Below are 15219 nucleotides of genomic sequence, written 5' to 3'. Positions count from 1 at the left end.
CCACAGCAGGTGTTCCCCCACAGCATCTGTCCCCCATCAGAGCCCCCTCCACAGCAGCTGTCCTCCATCAGAGCCCCCTCCACAGCAACTGTCCTCCATCAGAGCCCCCATAGCAGCTGTCCTCCATCAGAGCCCCCACAGCTTCTGTCCTCCATCAGAGCCCCCACAGCTTCTGTCCTCCATCAGAGCCCCCACAGCTTCTGACCTCCATCAGAGCCCCCACAGCTTCTGTCCTCCATCAGAGCCCCCACAGCAGCTTCCCCCATCAGAGCCACCACAGCAGCTGTCCTCCATCAGAGCCCCCTCCACAGCAGCTGTCCTCCATCAGAGCCCCCCACAGCAGCTATCCTCCATCAGAGCCCCCTCCACAGCAGCTGTCCTCCATCAGAGCCCCCTCCACAGCAGCTGTCCTCCATCAGAGCCCCCCACAGCAGCTGTCCTCCATCAGAGCCCCCTCCACAGCAGCTGTCCTCCATCAGAGCCCCCCACAGCAGCTGTCCCCCATCAGAGCCCCCCCCACAGCAGCTGTCCCCCACCAGAGTCCCCTCACAGCAGCTGTCCCCCATCAGAGCCCTCCCACAGCAGCTGTCCATCATCAGAGTCCCCTCACAGCAGCTGTCCCCCATCAGAGTCCCCCCACAGCAGCTGTCCCCCATCAGAGCCGCCTCACAGCAGCTGTCATCCATCAGAGCCCTTCCACAGCAGCTGACCCCCATCAGAGCCCCCCACAGCAGCTGTCCCCCATCAGAGTCCCCCCACAGCAGCTGTCCCCTATCAGAGTCCCCTCACAGCAGCTGTCCCCCATCAGAGCCCTCCCACTGCAGCTGTCCCCCATCAGAGTCCCCCCACAGCAGCTGTCCCCCATCAGAGTCCCCCCACAGCAGCTGTCCCCCATCAGAGTCCCCTCACAGCAGCTGTCCCCCATCAGAGTCCCCTCACAGCAGCTGTCCCCCATCAGAGCCCTCCCACAGCAGCTGTCCCCCATCAGAGCCCTCCCACAGCAGCTGTCCCCCATCAGAGTCCCCTCACAGCAGCTGTCCCCCATCAGAGCCCCCTCACAGCAGCTGTCCCCCATCAGAGCCCCCTCACAGCAGCTGTCATCCATCAGAGCCCTTCCACAGCAGCTGACCCCCATCAGAGCCCCCCACAGCAGGTGTCCCCCATCAGAGCCCCCCCCCCACAGCAGCTGTACCCCATCAGAGTCCCCTCATAGCAGCTGTCCCCCATCAGAGCCCCCCCCCACAGCAGGTGTCCCCCATCAGAGCCCCCTCCACAGCAGCTGTCCCCCATCAGAGCCCCCCCACAGCAGGTGTCCCCCATCAGAGCCCCCCCACAGCAGGTGTCCCCCATCAGAGCCCCCCCACAGCAGGTGTCCCCCATCAGAGCCCCCTCCACAGCAGGTGTCCCCCATCAGAGCCCCCACAGCAGCTGTCATCCCTGTAGCTCGGGCGCGCTGGGAGCAGATGCACGTTCCAGGGGCGGGGCATACGTGCATCTTTGGTTACTAGGAGGGCGGCACTCAGAGAGCATTTCTGGGCATGCATTGGATGATTGGCAGCAGCTCCCACCAACCCAGAAGCCGCTCATCACACCGCCTATGGGAAAAGTACACACGCAGAGGGGGCGGGGCAGACATGAGACTGCTCTGCCTCCACGCGCACCAGGACAGAAAGATTAGTGGAGTCTAGTACCGGAACGTGTTCCGGTACTAGGCTCCGCTGCGGTACCCAGGCAGCACAGATTGCGGGGACAGCGGGAGCGGTATGCGCTCTTCTCAGTTGCCGGCGGAGAGAGCAAGCGGGATGGGGAACCGCAGCACCCGCTACATGTGCTCCGCCTCTGGATACAGTCGAGGGGGAGGGAGGGGAGCACTCTGGAGCTTCGGCGCCCCCACCTCTGCGGCGCCCGGGTGCGGAGCACCCCGCGCACCTGCCTAGGATCGGCCCTGGGTGGGGTGGGGGAATCAAACAGGGGGGCCCAGGCAGCAGAAAACAGGGGAACAGGGACAGGAGGGGCGGCGGCAGCATTTACTTGATGCAGGGCTCTGGATTTTCCTGGATGAATGCTGGTGGGAGGAAAAGGAAAAGAATCTGAATTTCAACTGTTGCAGGAGGGAAATACAGAGGATTGATCCCAGTAAATGCCACCACAGCCCCTCCTGTCCAAGTTTCAGGGGTCTGCAAGGAAGGATCCTGATCTACCTGTCACCTGCCTGCGATCGACAGGGTGCCGACTAATGCTATAAGGTGTCAGAATTTCACTGTCTATTTCTCCTTACAGCAGTGGGAGTATTTAGAAGGACACAAGGATCTCTACAAGGACGTCATGATGGACAATCAGCCGCCCCTCACATCACCGGGTAAGAGGAGACTTTATTGTAAAGGAGAGAGCAGTACGGAGGGTCCACCTAGATCCCCCATCATCTGATAAACACATAGAAACAATGTATTCAGTCAGTGTGTGTGTTTCCTACAGATGGATCCAGTAATGGGAACCCACCAGAGAGATGTCCCCATCCTCTGTATTCCTGGGATTCCATACAGAAATATCACAACTACACACAACATTATCAGGTAGATGATTGACAATTATTGGTAGTTATGATTTATACAGAGAATTTTTGTTACAATTAATGTTTTATTATATATTCAGAGTGGAAACCTCGAGGATTATAATATTGTAGTTATAGAAGAGTATAAAGAGAAGGAGTATGAAGTGATGGAGAAGCGTTATAAAGGACACAATGATCTCTACAAGGACATTGAATTGGAGTCACCAAATAACAGAAACCCACCAGAGAGATGTCCCCTTCCTCTGTATTCCTGGGATTCCACACAGGAAGGTCACACCATCCCTCACCATGATCAGGTAGATGGAGTTGAAGGTCTGGAACATAAAGTGATTGAACACTCTGACATGTGGAGATGGTGTGTGGACTCTACAAGATGATATTTTCTATGTGATCTCACATCATAAATACTTCTATTTTACAGATGATATTTTCTGCCGCTCTGTTGGTTTAGGGTGAAGATCTGATGAACATGAAAGTTGAGGGTGAAGTAGAAGAGAGGTATGTGAGGGATGATCAGCAATATACGGAGGAGGCTGGAATGACGAGGACATTCAAAGAGGAGGACACTCCTACAGAGATCAGCACAGGTGAGCCATAATATATTCTTCTGTTATCTCTGTTCTGTTACTGCACACGGATTGGTCCAGAGTAGGGCTGGAGATGAGTGATATCAACCAATAATAGATTGATAATAGTCCCTAATACCCGTCCTGCACATTATTTATTTTTTTCTCTCAGATAAACTCCCTTTTCTGTGCTGCAGACACAATTTGTATACTCCGATATGATATATGTAGGTTCTGGGGTTCATCTGGCAGTATTAGGTTGTTTCACTCCTAGTTACAGTAGCACAGATATAATAACACAGATTGTGCCTTTTTTTTATAGCTTGGTCTCTCTTCTTCAAGCAGATTTATAGCTAAATGTTAAAATAAAACTCTATTTACAGTCTTGTCGCAATGTGACATAAAAACTGAAACACTTATCTTTACAGAAGTTAATACTGCTTCAAGCTTCCTCCAGTGCTGCATATCCTCAGAAGCCTAGGCCTATGGTCACTTGTTCTATGATAAAGTTTCTACAAGGATGTGGAATTCCCTTCCACAGGCGGTGGTCTCAGCGGGGGGCATTGATAGCTTCAAGAAACTATTAGATAAGCACCTGAATGACCGCAACATACAGGGATATATAATGTAATACTGACATATAATCACACACATAGGTTGGACTTGATGGACGTGTGTCTTTTTTCAACCTCACCTACTATGTAACTATGTAAGTCTGAACTTTGAACCTTTTGTTTATCAGAGATCACATGACCCAGTGCCTAGGCTTGTGGTTATGTAAAAAACATGCACAATGTCCCCATTGTTTGCACTTCTTCTGACAACGCTGTGTAAATGTAGAAGTGGTCTGAGAGGAGGACCAAAGGTTCTTTGGCTGAAGAGGGGATGTAACAGCTGTTTGGGACATCCACAGAGAACATCTGCTCACTAAAATCTATCTGATCCAGATGGAATCTTGATCTAAGTGAACTCACCTTTTCGTATCTCTTGATCATGTTTTTATATTTTCCAGGAAACACCATCGAGAAACCCTTAAAGGATCGTCTCACCTTATCTTCAGGTTGTGAAATGGAAGATGAGGACATCACAAGAGATTGTGCAGGAGAAAAGACAATGAGCTCAGCTATGGATGGTGGACTACACAGTGTGGATAGACCAACAAATCCCTCTGACTCTGAGCAACCTTGTACTGTGAGGGATGGTGCCGGAATTCAGGGGGAGGAGAAATGTTCCTGTCCTGAATGTGGGGAAAGTTTTAGCTCTGAATTAAGTCTCATTGTACATCAGAGATCTCACACGGGGGAGAAGGTTCATTCCTGCTCTGAGTGTGGGGAATGTTTCCTTGATAAATCAGAACTTGTCATACATTGCAAATCTCACACAGACATGAGGCCAAATTACTGTTCTGAATGTTGGAAATGTTTTACAAAAAAATCAGACCTTGTTAGACATCATAGATTGCATACGGGGGTGAAGCCTTATTCTTGCCCTGAGTGCGAGAAATGTTTTACACAGAAATCTGACCTTGCTAGACACCAGAGATTGCACACGGGGGAGAAGCCGTATTCCTGCCCTGAATGTGGGAAAAGTTTTACATGGAAAACACAATATATTAGACATCAAACATCTCACACGGGGGAGAGGCCGTATTCCTGCCCTGAGTGTGGGAAATGTTTTTTACGCAAATCATACCTTGTTATACATCAGAGAACTCACACAGGGGAAAAGCCGTATTCCTGCCCCGAATGCCAAAAATGTTTTTCGCAAAAATCAGAACTTGTTAAACATCATAGATCTCACACTGGTGAGAAGCCATATTCCTGCCCTGAGTGTGGGAAACGTTATTCATGGAAAACAGACCTTGTTTTACATGAGAAATCTCACTGAGGGGTGTAGGGAACATTCCTGGGTTCAGTTCCTGGGACTGAACTTCTCCTAATTTCTGAATGTTTGTCCGAACCCAGCTGAAGTCAATGGGAGTAGAACCTTTAAAATCAATTCAGGCCAGTTTAAAAGCTCTTAGGCAAGAGATTGTCAATGGGCTTGGGGACCTGGGCACTGCCCTGAGGGATATTGAGATGTATACCAGGACACTACAGACCAGTCAGCCTAACATCAATAGTATCTAAGGTATTTGAAGGAATGGTATAGGACTCTATACAGGAATTTGTATAAAGGTATTATAAATGACAACCAGCATAGATATATGAAAGATCCTTGTCGGACCAACCTGTTATCGTGCTATGAGAAAGGAAGTGAGAAATTGGTTGAAGAAAGTCCAGTGGAGGGAGTTTATCCAGATTTTACACCTCATAAATGTTTAATCTATAAAATAGGTTCTGTTGAAGCTGATGCAATTGTATGTACTAGTGTTAAATGACTCATTCTCTAAATGATGGGCCACAAGGTTCTGCCTTGGGGCCAATGTGGTTCAATATGTTTTTTAATGATATACTGTAGAAGTTGGCACAAAGAGCTCAATTTTGATGCTGGCTGATGATAGCTGGAGGACTGCAGCTTTAGGGGATGGAGGACCTCAATTCTAGATTAAAATATTCACTCTGGAGAAGAGGCCTTTAAGAAGATACAGTATATGATTAGAATGTACAAATACACTGTTCAAAAAAATTAAAGGAACACTTTTTAATCACAGTATAGTATTAAGTCAATGAAACTCCTGGGATATTGATCTGGTCGGTTAAGTTGTAGAGAGGGTTGTTAATCAGTTTCAGCTGCTTTGGTGTTAATAAAATTAACAACAGATGCACTAGATGGGCAACAATGAGACAACTTCCAAAACAGGAATGGTTTTACAGGTGGAGGCCACTGACATATTTCCCTACTCATCTTTTCTGACTGTTTTTCACTAGTTTAGCATTTGGCTAGGGTTAGTGTCACTACTGGTAGCATGAGGCGATACCTGGACCCTATAGAGGTTGCACAGGCAGTCCAACTCCTCCAGGATTGCACATCAATATGTGCCATTGCCAGAAGGTTTGCTGTGTCTCCCAGCACAGTCTCAAGAGCTAAGAGGAGATTCCATGAGAACAGGCAGTTACTCTAGGAGAGCTGAACAGGGGCATAGAAGGTCCTTAACCCATCAGCAGGACCAATATCTGCTCCATTGTGCAAGCATGGAACAGGATGAGCACTGCCAGAGCCCTACAAAATGACCTCCAGCAGACCACTGGTGTAAATGTCTCTGACCAAACAATCAGAAATAGACTTCATAAGGGTGGTCTGAGGGCCTAACGTCCTCTAGTGGGCCCTGTGCTCACTGCCCGGCACTGTGGACCTTCATTGGCATTTTCCATTGAACACCAGAATTGGCAGGTCCACCACTGTTGCCCCGTGCTTTTCACAAATGAGAGCAGGTTCACCCTGAGCACATGTGACAGACATAAAGGGGTCTGGAGAAGCCGTGGAGAATGTTATGCTGCCTATAACATCGTTCAGCATGTCCGGTTCAGTGGTGGGCCAGTGATGGTCTGGGGAAGCATATCCATGGAGGGACACACAGACCTCTACAGCTTAGATAATGGCACCCTGACTGCCATTCGGTATCGGGATGAAATCCTTGGACCCATTGTCAGACGCTGGTGCAGTGAATCTTGGGTTCCTCCTGGTGCACGGCAATGTCCCGCCTCATGTGGTGAGAGTATGCAGCCAGTTCATGGAAGAAGAAGAAATTGATACGGCCCCCACGCTCGCCTGACCTAAATCCAATTGAAAACCTTTAGGACATTATGTTTCAGTCCACCCATTGCCACCAGGTTGCACCTCAGTCTGTTTAGGAGCTCAGTGATGCCCTGGTCCAGATCTGGGAGGAAATACCCCAGGACACCATCTGTTGTCTCATTAGGAGCAGGCCCCAACATTGTCAGGCTTGCATACAAGCACGTGGGGGCCATACAAACTACTGAGGACCATTTTGAGTTGCCGCAATGAAATTTCAGCAAAATAGACTAGACTGCTACATCATTTTTTCAGGGTGTCTTTGAATTCAGCCCTCCTGTAGGTTTTCATTTCCATCAAACAATGTGGCATCCTTTCATTCCTAACACATTACCCAGTCCATACCAGTATAGATCCCAACACATTACCCAGTCCATACCAGTATAGATCCCAACACATTACCCAGTCCATACCAGTATAGATCCTAACACATTACCCAGTCCATACCAGTATAGACCCCAACACATTACAAAATCCATATCAGTATAGATCCCAACACATTACCCTGTCCATATCAGTATAGATCCCAACACATTACCCAGTCCATACCAGTATAAATCCCAAAACATTACCAAATCCATATCAGTATAGATCCCAACACATTACCCAGTCCATATCAGTATAGATCCCAACACATTACCCAGTCCATATCAGTATAGATCCCAACACATTACCCAGTACATACCAGTATAGACCCTAACACATTACTCAGTCCATACCAGTATAGATCCCAACACATTACCCAGTCCATACCAGTATAGATCCCAACACATTACCCAGTCCATACCAGTATAGATCCTAACACATTACCCAGTCCATATCAGTATAGATCCCAACACATTACCCAGTCCATACCAGTATAGATCCTAACACGTTACCCAGTCCATACCAGTATAGATATCCAGCATGACATTTTTCCCCATTGAGATTTGATGTATTTTCAAAGTGTTCCTTTACATTTTTTCAGCAGTGTATATCAAAGGTAAATGCTCTAACTGTAATAAACTGTTTACTCTAAGGTCCCTGTAGAAGACATGTGGCCACAGTTTGAGGTTTGAAGAAAGGAGGTTTAACCTTAGATTACGAAAAGGGTTCTTTGCTGTTAGAGTAGTTAAAATGTGGAACTCCCTCCCCCAGGAAGCGGTACTAGCTGAAAGTGTCGAAAGCTTAAAAACACACACACATGTAAAGGAATTCTTCATTCTAACATTAGTTGGTGGACCCAAATCCCTAATGATATTATGGCAATTGCAAGAGAATAGACACACGCACACCAAGATGTATAGAAATGCTATTTCGATGTATTGAAGATGGATTTATTTTTATAGACAGTGGACGAGTCCTTTGTTACATAATACAACAGATGGGAGCCCATGGTTACATGCACAATAGATGACAACTGAAGGAAAGTCAGTTAATCACTGGAATGTGGTGGCCATCACAATCCACACCCACTCCAGTGTGACTTCTTGTTTCAACTGTTCTAGAAATACCTGCTTAGCTTGTGTTAGTTCCATATACACACACGACAAGAAAAACAGCACATTTAGTTAATATAAAATCAATATACAATGGAGGTTTGCTAGAAAATGTCTGCACTTCAGTATAAACTAAGCCAATTTCCATCATAAAATTGACCACACCCTACCTATCTGAATTGAATGTTTTAGTCCACTGTACTTCAGATATATGTGTAACCTGGACTGTAGCTAACTGCTGTGGAACTTCTTCTTTTGTTGCTACCGTATTATCCTTTCACATTGCGGACAGGGATAAACTTCAATATTCATTAATACAGAAGTGCAGCAGCCACCTTAAAAGAGACCACTTTGCAATGCTCATCTGTGGAGTGTCTCCAGTGCTGAGTCAGCCATCTTGGCTGGATCTGATTCAGTTCTGGAGGTGACTGGCTGATGCAGCAAAGCAAGGAGAAGTGATCTGGAGGGAGGAAAACAAAGGAGAGGGTAGTCTGAAAGAGAGTGGGTGTGTGGGGAAAAGACTGAGCTGCTCCTGGCTGAATGGATCCCTTCTGTAGCTGATTCCATTTGGTTGAGAACTCAGAGAAACAAAGAGACCAATAATCTATTCCCTGGGAGGATGTGAGGTGTGATTTGGATGCCTGGTGAGATCAGACTGTACTAGAGAACACTCTCACTGCTTGCAAGGAAGGAAAAGAGGGACTGTCTTAGTAGGATTGAGCCTAGGTTCACACTAATGCCCCGTACACACGAGCGGAAATTCCGCCAGCAAATGTCCGATGAGAGCTTTTGGTCCGAAAATGCGACCGTGTATATGCTCCATCAGACTTTTACTGGCGGAATTCCAGCCAGCAAAAGATTGAGAGCATGTTCTCAATTTTTCGGTCGGAAAAAGTTCTGATCGGAAATTCCGATCGTCTGTACCAATTCCGACGCGCAAAGTTCCTACGCATGCTCAGAAACAATTCGACGCATGCTTGGAAGCAGTGAACTTCATTTTCTCGGCTTGTCGTAGTGTTGTAAGTCACCGCGTTCTTGACAGTCGAAAGTTCAGCGAACTTTTGTGTGTTCGTGTGTATACAAGCCAAGCTTGAGCAGAATTCCGTCAGAAAAATCTTGGATGGTTTTTCCGACAGAATTCCACTCAAGCTTGGCTTGCATACACACGGTCACACAAAAGATTTTTCAGATGGAAATTCCGCTTGTGTGTACGCGGCATAACAGCATGTCAGTCCCGATTTTGGGAGCGATTTCAGAGACATCTGTGCGGGTTGCTGCCCAGTGGTCCATGCAAATCTCACCCCGAAGTCACCAAAAGTAACACAGAAACTACTTTTGGGAATCGGTGCATCGCACCAATTTGGACGCTGCCATTGCCGGCAATAGCCGCCAATTCGGCTTGCGATTTGAAATGTCAAATTGCATATCAAATCGCTGCAATGTGAACCTAGGTTAAAGAGAGACGTCACAGTGATTCCTATCCCTGTCTGGGGGCTTTATCTGAATCAGAACAGGTTTCCGGAGACGCAAAAAATGGTGCCCTGGGTCTGGTAAGAGACTAACATTGAAAAAGTTGATCTGTTGTCTGCTTGGATTGAAACCATTGTGCTTTGTTCAAGGGCCATAACTTTGCTGGCCAATATTTTTCTTTCCTCAATCATTGGCCAGTAGGATACATTTGGGGCTGTTATAACAAGTTAGAACTGTCTTTATATACTGTTGCTAGGTAAATGCAATCCAGTTCTGTTAATTACTGTTAGTCAGAATACTGCAGGGGTTTAAGCATATTTCTCAGAGTAACTTTATTCTCTTATTGATTGTACAACTGCACTTGCTAATCGTTTCTCCTTTTAGGCCATACTTGGCCTAATAAATTCTTTAAAATACCTCAAGGTGTGTTGGTAAGTTATTGGTGAGCGATCAGGTGTGCAGAGAAGTCACAGAACAATTCAGAAGCTCCTCTGGGGGGCAACGCTACAAGTGGGAGCTCGTCTGAGGATTTGAATTTGGGACTGAAAACGAGTGATGGCCGTCATTACCTGCCAGGCCACCATGATGGACCTTGTCACTGCTGCCGTGGGGCATGAAGAGCGGAATGGCAGGTTTAGGCTCTGTGTAGTTATGGGCTTCGCTAGTGTCACCTGGACAGATGAACAGATCCAGCAAGTGGTATCGACACTGGTACCTACCCAGAAAACACGAAAGTTGATCAGGCAGCCTCTTGCACTTAAAGCGGAACTTCAGTAATTTTTTTAACTTTCCATCTATTAAATCTTCTGCCCATGTTGTTTTAACTTTGGATGGTAAAACATAATACCTTATACAGCGCACTTCCTGTTTCTTGCCTCGTAAAAAGCCTAGGCTTATGACATCATGCATAGCTCGTGAGAGTTTGCCAGGAAGGGAGGGGGGATGAGTCATAAGAGGGCCAATGAGAGCTGGAGGTGTGCCTCTGTGTGTCTGTGTAAATCCAGAAAGTGAACAGGCAGCAGCCTCAGCTGCCCACAGTTAAAATGGTTGCAGCCAGACTCAGTGAAGGGAGATTGCTGCAGCATTTTTGGCAAGTACAGAATCACAGTATATATAAAATAATATGCAAAGTGGTTGGAGGGAAGCTTCAGAATGGCAAAGATGTTTTTATTAAAAAATATGTGAGCAGACTGCAGTTCCTCTTTAAGTTTGATTAGAATGAAGGAGAGGAATCCTGACTGGCTTTCAAGGAGATAGCCTACAGCTGCCAGGGGATATTAAAAGCTAGGCTTACCTTTGTTCACCTTTTCTTTTTTTTTTCTAAATCCCAGCTCCATGTACAAAATATAGCATTGATGTACTTCTTTTTCAGAAATAAAACAGCTTTCCATTATTCTACACATGCTTACCTCTCTGTCTTCTTGGCTGATTAAAACACTTCTCCATTACTTCTGCCCTACTTCCTGGACAGACTATAGGTCATGACACAGGAAGGAGTTGACCAGCTGACCTCATTAGCATACACCCTGCATCATCTACCCTCTTACCTACCCACTCACTTCCAGGTGCACGTTTTTGAAATGAAATGCAATCAATCAGTGATCACTGTTCTCACTAAACATAGGCATTGTTTTTTTTTCTTCCCACCTTAACTTTCATATTGCATAGATCGTTCATTTGACAGAGTATAGTGAGTGATCAGATAACAACCTATGTGGATAGAGCTGTAGTACTGAAACCAGGAGAAGTGTGTTCCTGGGTTCTGTAAAGCTCACCATACACTATGTAATCTCTGTTAGATCTACCATCAACTATGTAGTACAAGGTCCTGCCTGACTGAATACAGATTCAATGGGTAGATAGGTGGGTCCTCCTATTCCATATTTCAAAGAAATCTAAAGGGAATCGTACAGAGATCGCACAATCAGCTTGTTTATGGCTGTAGAGTAGTGGGAGTCCACGTTTTATGGCTTGTTTTCCTACGACATGCATAGGGCAGCCCAGTGATTTTAATGGGTTGTGTTACATGTAGCAAAGTAGCTCATGGGACATTTTGGCGTGTTGCGGTATACGTGTTTTTTTACTGTGTAGCTTGCAGTGTCTGTCGCTCGTTTTCACATGGCAATATGTGTGTTTTCTTCCGTTAATAATTAATGGCACCAAAACAGCAACCGGTTCATTTTAGGTGTATACAAAACGGTAGGGAGCAAAATCAAAGTTAGGAGTAGAATCAGAGCCAGGGGCAGAGCATTAATAACCAGGTGTGTGGCACCTATGCAAGACACTGAGAGAAGCTAGAGGAGGGGTTATATACCTTCCCAGCTGTTAGCATTAGATGGAGACTGACTACTAAGATCTATAGTTGCCAACATTGTAAAAAAAAAAAAATTATAGGGACACTTTTTTGTCTGTAGGCAGGGTCTTGCTATAATTAGGGGGCGGGGGCATTTGTTTGAAGGCGTGACATAGCGGGGCAAGAAAAATGCGGCATGCGATTTAAACTTTTAAAATGGGCGTGACCTAAAGGGGGCATGGCTCAAATGGGTTGTGTGGTTAGAGTCTGAGATGAACGAGGGATGGAATGAGAAAGATAAAGAAAAGAAGAGATATGGATTGAAAGAGAGAGAAGGAAGGAAAGAAAAAAGATGGAGGGACAGAATTATTCTATTATTACATTGTAATATAAAATGAAATAGTTCAACTTACCATAATGCTGAATCAGAGGGAGTCCTGAGTGTGTCACTTGCCACATCGCCTGCCACCAGATGCCATCAGGTGTCCCCAGCAGAGTCCCTCTTTACACCAGTTGTCCCCAGCGCAGTCCCTCCTTACATCAGGTGTCCCCAGCGGAGTCCCTCCTTACATCAGGTGTCCCCAGCGGAGTCCCTCCTTACATCAGATGTCCCCAGCGGAGTCCCTCCTTACATCAGGTGTCCCGAGCCAGCAGAGTTCCCTATACATCAGGTATCCCCAGCCAGCGGAGTCCCTCCTTACATCAGGTGTCCCCAGGCAGCAGAGTCCCTCCTTACATCAGCTGTCCCCAGCCAGTGGAGTCTCCCTATACATCAGGTGTCCCCAGCCAGCGGAGTCCCCTATACATCAGGTATCCCCAGCCAGCGGAGTCCCTCCTTACATCAGGTGTCCCCAGCCAGTGGAGTCTCTCCTTACATCAGGTGTCCCCAGCCAGCGGAGTCCCTCCTTACATCAGGTGTCCCCAGCCAGTGGAGTCTCCCTATACATCAGGTGTCCCCAGCCAGCGGAGTCCCCTATACATCAGGTATCCCCAGCCAGCAGAGTCCCTCCTTACATCAGGTGTCCCCAGCCAGTGGAGCCCCTCCTTACATCAGGTGTCCCGAGCCAGCGGAGTCCCCCTATACATCGGGTATCTCCAGCCAGCAGAGTCCCTCCTTACATCAGGTGTCCCCAGCCATCAGAGTCCCTCCTTACATCAGGTTCCCCAGCCAGCAGAGTCCCTCCTTACATCAGATGTCCCCAGCCAGCGGAGTCCCTCCTTACATCAGGTTCCCCAGCCAGCAGAGTCCCTCCTTACATCAGGTGTCCCCAACCAGCTGAGTCCTCCTATACATTACGTGTCCCCTCTACACCCAAGTAGCGACGCCACTGCTGGTGAATGGTCTCTGCGCCATTCCAGAAGCCCAGCTCGTGGAGGCTGCAGGGAAGAACCAAGAGGCAGAGCCTTGGTTCTGCCTCTTTGCGATTTCCCAACACATTTCCCAGGAAACGGTAAGACAAAGGTCTAAATCCCGGGAATGTCCTGGGAAATTCAGGACAGTTGGCAACTATGATGATCTAGAGATGGGCTTGGGCATGTTCAAAATCTCACGTGCCCGATCCTGCCAGGAAACCGAAACTGCACACAACTAATCACAGGCAGTGAGACATTTCCTGATCTGTGCAGCTGCGAACCGGGAAATGTCTCACTGCCTGTGATTAGCGCTGTGCAGTGTCGGCTTCCTGGCGGGATCGGGCATGTGGGATATCAAACACACCCGAGCCGATCTCTACTAAGATCTGCTGGGAGACACCTGCTGGTGGACACTGGAACTACACTTTTCAGTTCTGGGAAGGACCGTGCTACCAGCAGTTGATCCAAGTCCTGCCACTGGTACCTGTTACTCTGTTTAGATACCATCTTTTTTATGAATTTAATACTGGTTATAACTTGTTATACTGGTTATAACTATAACCAGTCAGTAAAGGTCTGTAGCAAGGTCCCAGGGCCCAAGAAGCCTAATGGTGACCTCAAGGGTTAGGGAGAGCTGACATCCTTCCTTGTAGAGTGGGTTACCAGGCATGGTGGGTGTGATGAGCTCCACTGACAGGTACATGACAGGTACATGACTATAAGACTGCGTTCCATAGAGGAGTTTTTGTCTCTTCTAGCCACTGGCTCCCTCTGCCCTTCTTCTGATCCACCATCAGTATGCATCCTCTCAGAAAAGGGCCAGGGTGGAGACCACTCTCTTCAAAGAACAGTCTAGAGGCAGATACATACAAATTAAGATACCCTAATGGCCCACATCTTCATGTAATTGATGTCACTATTTAAGGAAGTTGCAATTGGCTAAGGGTCTGTCATGGAATTAGGGGTTGACCGCAGTGTTTTTTGTTGTCTTTTTCTGTGTGAAGCTCCCACTTAAAATGCATACCAGACCCTCATAATGGATAAGCATCTGTTGTGGAATTTGGGTAGATCCCATAGTGTTTTCTCAAAATCTATAACAGATCTCATCAAGGATTAGGTTTGAAATGGATTTTGAGGAGGACTGCATGCTGTTTTTTTTGTCACTTTCGCTATAGGATGTACACAAGCTAATGTGATACTTTGGACAGAAATAAATATTAGGGTTGTCCCGATACCACTTTTCCAAGACCGAGTACAAGTACCGATACTTTTTTTTTTCAAGTACTCGCTGATACCGATACAGATATTCTTTTTAATGTCATGTGACAGCGGCACTAATATGCAGCACCGATGACGCGTGGGCTGTATCAGTAGTTTTTATTTATATTTAATTTATTTTTTACAATTTATTTTTTTATTATTTTTTACAATTTATTTTTTTACATTGCTTTATTTATTTATTTTTTTGGGGGATATGTCCAAGTGAGTGCTAGTGCGGTAAATAAGACAGTGGCTAGCATATTATTTGATGAGCAGAAACACGCAATGAAGGTGGTCAAGTACGTTACCACTTCCGGGTCCTGTATGGGAGTCCACAGATACTGCCGAAGTGTAATGTCACCTGTGCTGTGATCTGCACCCCTTGCCACTGCACATGATACCGGACACTTCCTACGGGATCTCTGCACTCCAGAAGGCACTCCTCAAGTGGGTGGATGGCCGGCCATCTAGGTGCACCTATTTCCTCCTACG

General features: G+C 46.8%; 2 protein-coding genes across 2 annotated transcripts in view; both read left to right on the top strand.

Annotated features, from left to right (window-relative positions):
• Nucleotides 1-15219, top strand: part of LOC141121575 (uncharacterized) — a 167489-nt gene that overhangs the window by 9756 nt on the left and 142514 nt on the right. Inside the window, 1 exon segment of the mRNA XM_073611210.1 lies at nt 2281-2359. Coding sequence (XP_073467311.1) covers nt 2281-2359 — 79 coding nt within the window.
• On the top strand, nt 2806-9455 carry LOC141121563 (uncharacterized). The gene is made up of 3 exons (XM_073611196.1): nt 2806-2927; nt 3024-3159; nt 4151-9455. The coding sequence occupies exons 1-3, from the start codon at nt 2925-2927 to the stop codon at nt 5023-5025; spliced, it is 1014 nt and encodes a 337-aa protein (XP_073467297.1). The 5' UTR covers nt 2806-2924; the 3' UTR covers nt 5026-9455.

The sequence above is a fragment of the Aquarana catesbeiana genome, unplaced genomic scaffold (genome assembly GCF_042186555.1).
Source record: "Aquarana catesbeiana isolate 2022-GZ unplaced genomic scaffold, ASM4218655v1 unanchor225, whole genome shotgun sequence".
NCBI classification, from domain to species: Eukaryota; Metazoa; Chordata; class Amphibia; order Anura; family Ranidae; genus Aquarana; species Aquarana catesbeiana.
Note: the sequence above shows the minus strand (reverse complement) of the source record. Positions and strands in the feature narration are given on the sequence as shown.

Bases quoted from the DNA above. Each gene is read 5' to 3' on its own strand.
- LOC141121563 (XM_073611196.1), top strand. The intron at 3,160-4,150 runs GTGAGCCATAAT...TATATTTTCCAG, and splicing joins TCCTACAGAGATCAGCACAG to GAAACACCATCGAGAAACCC.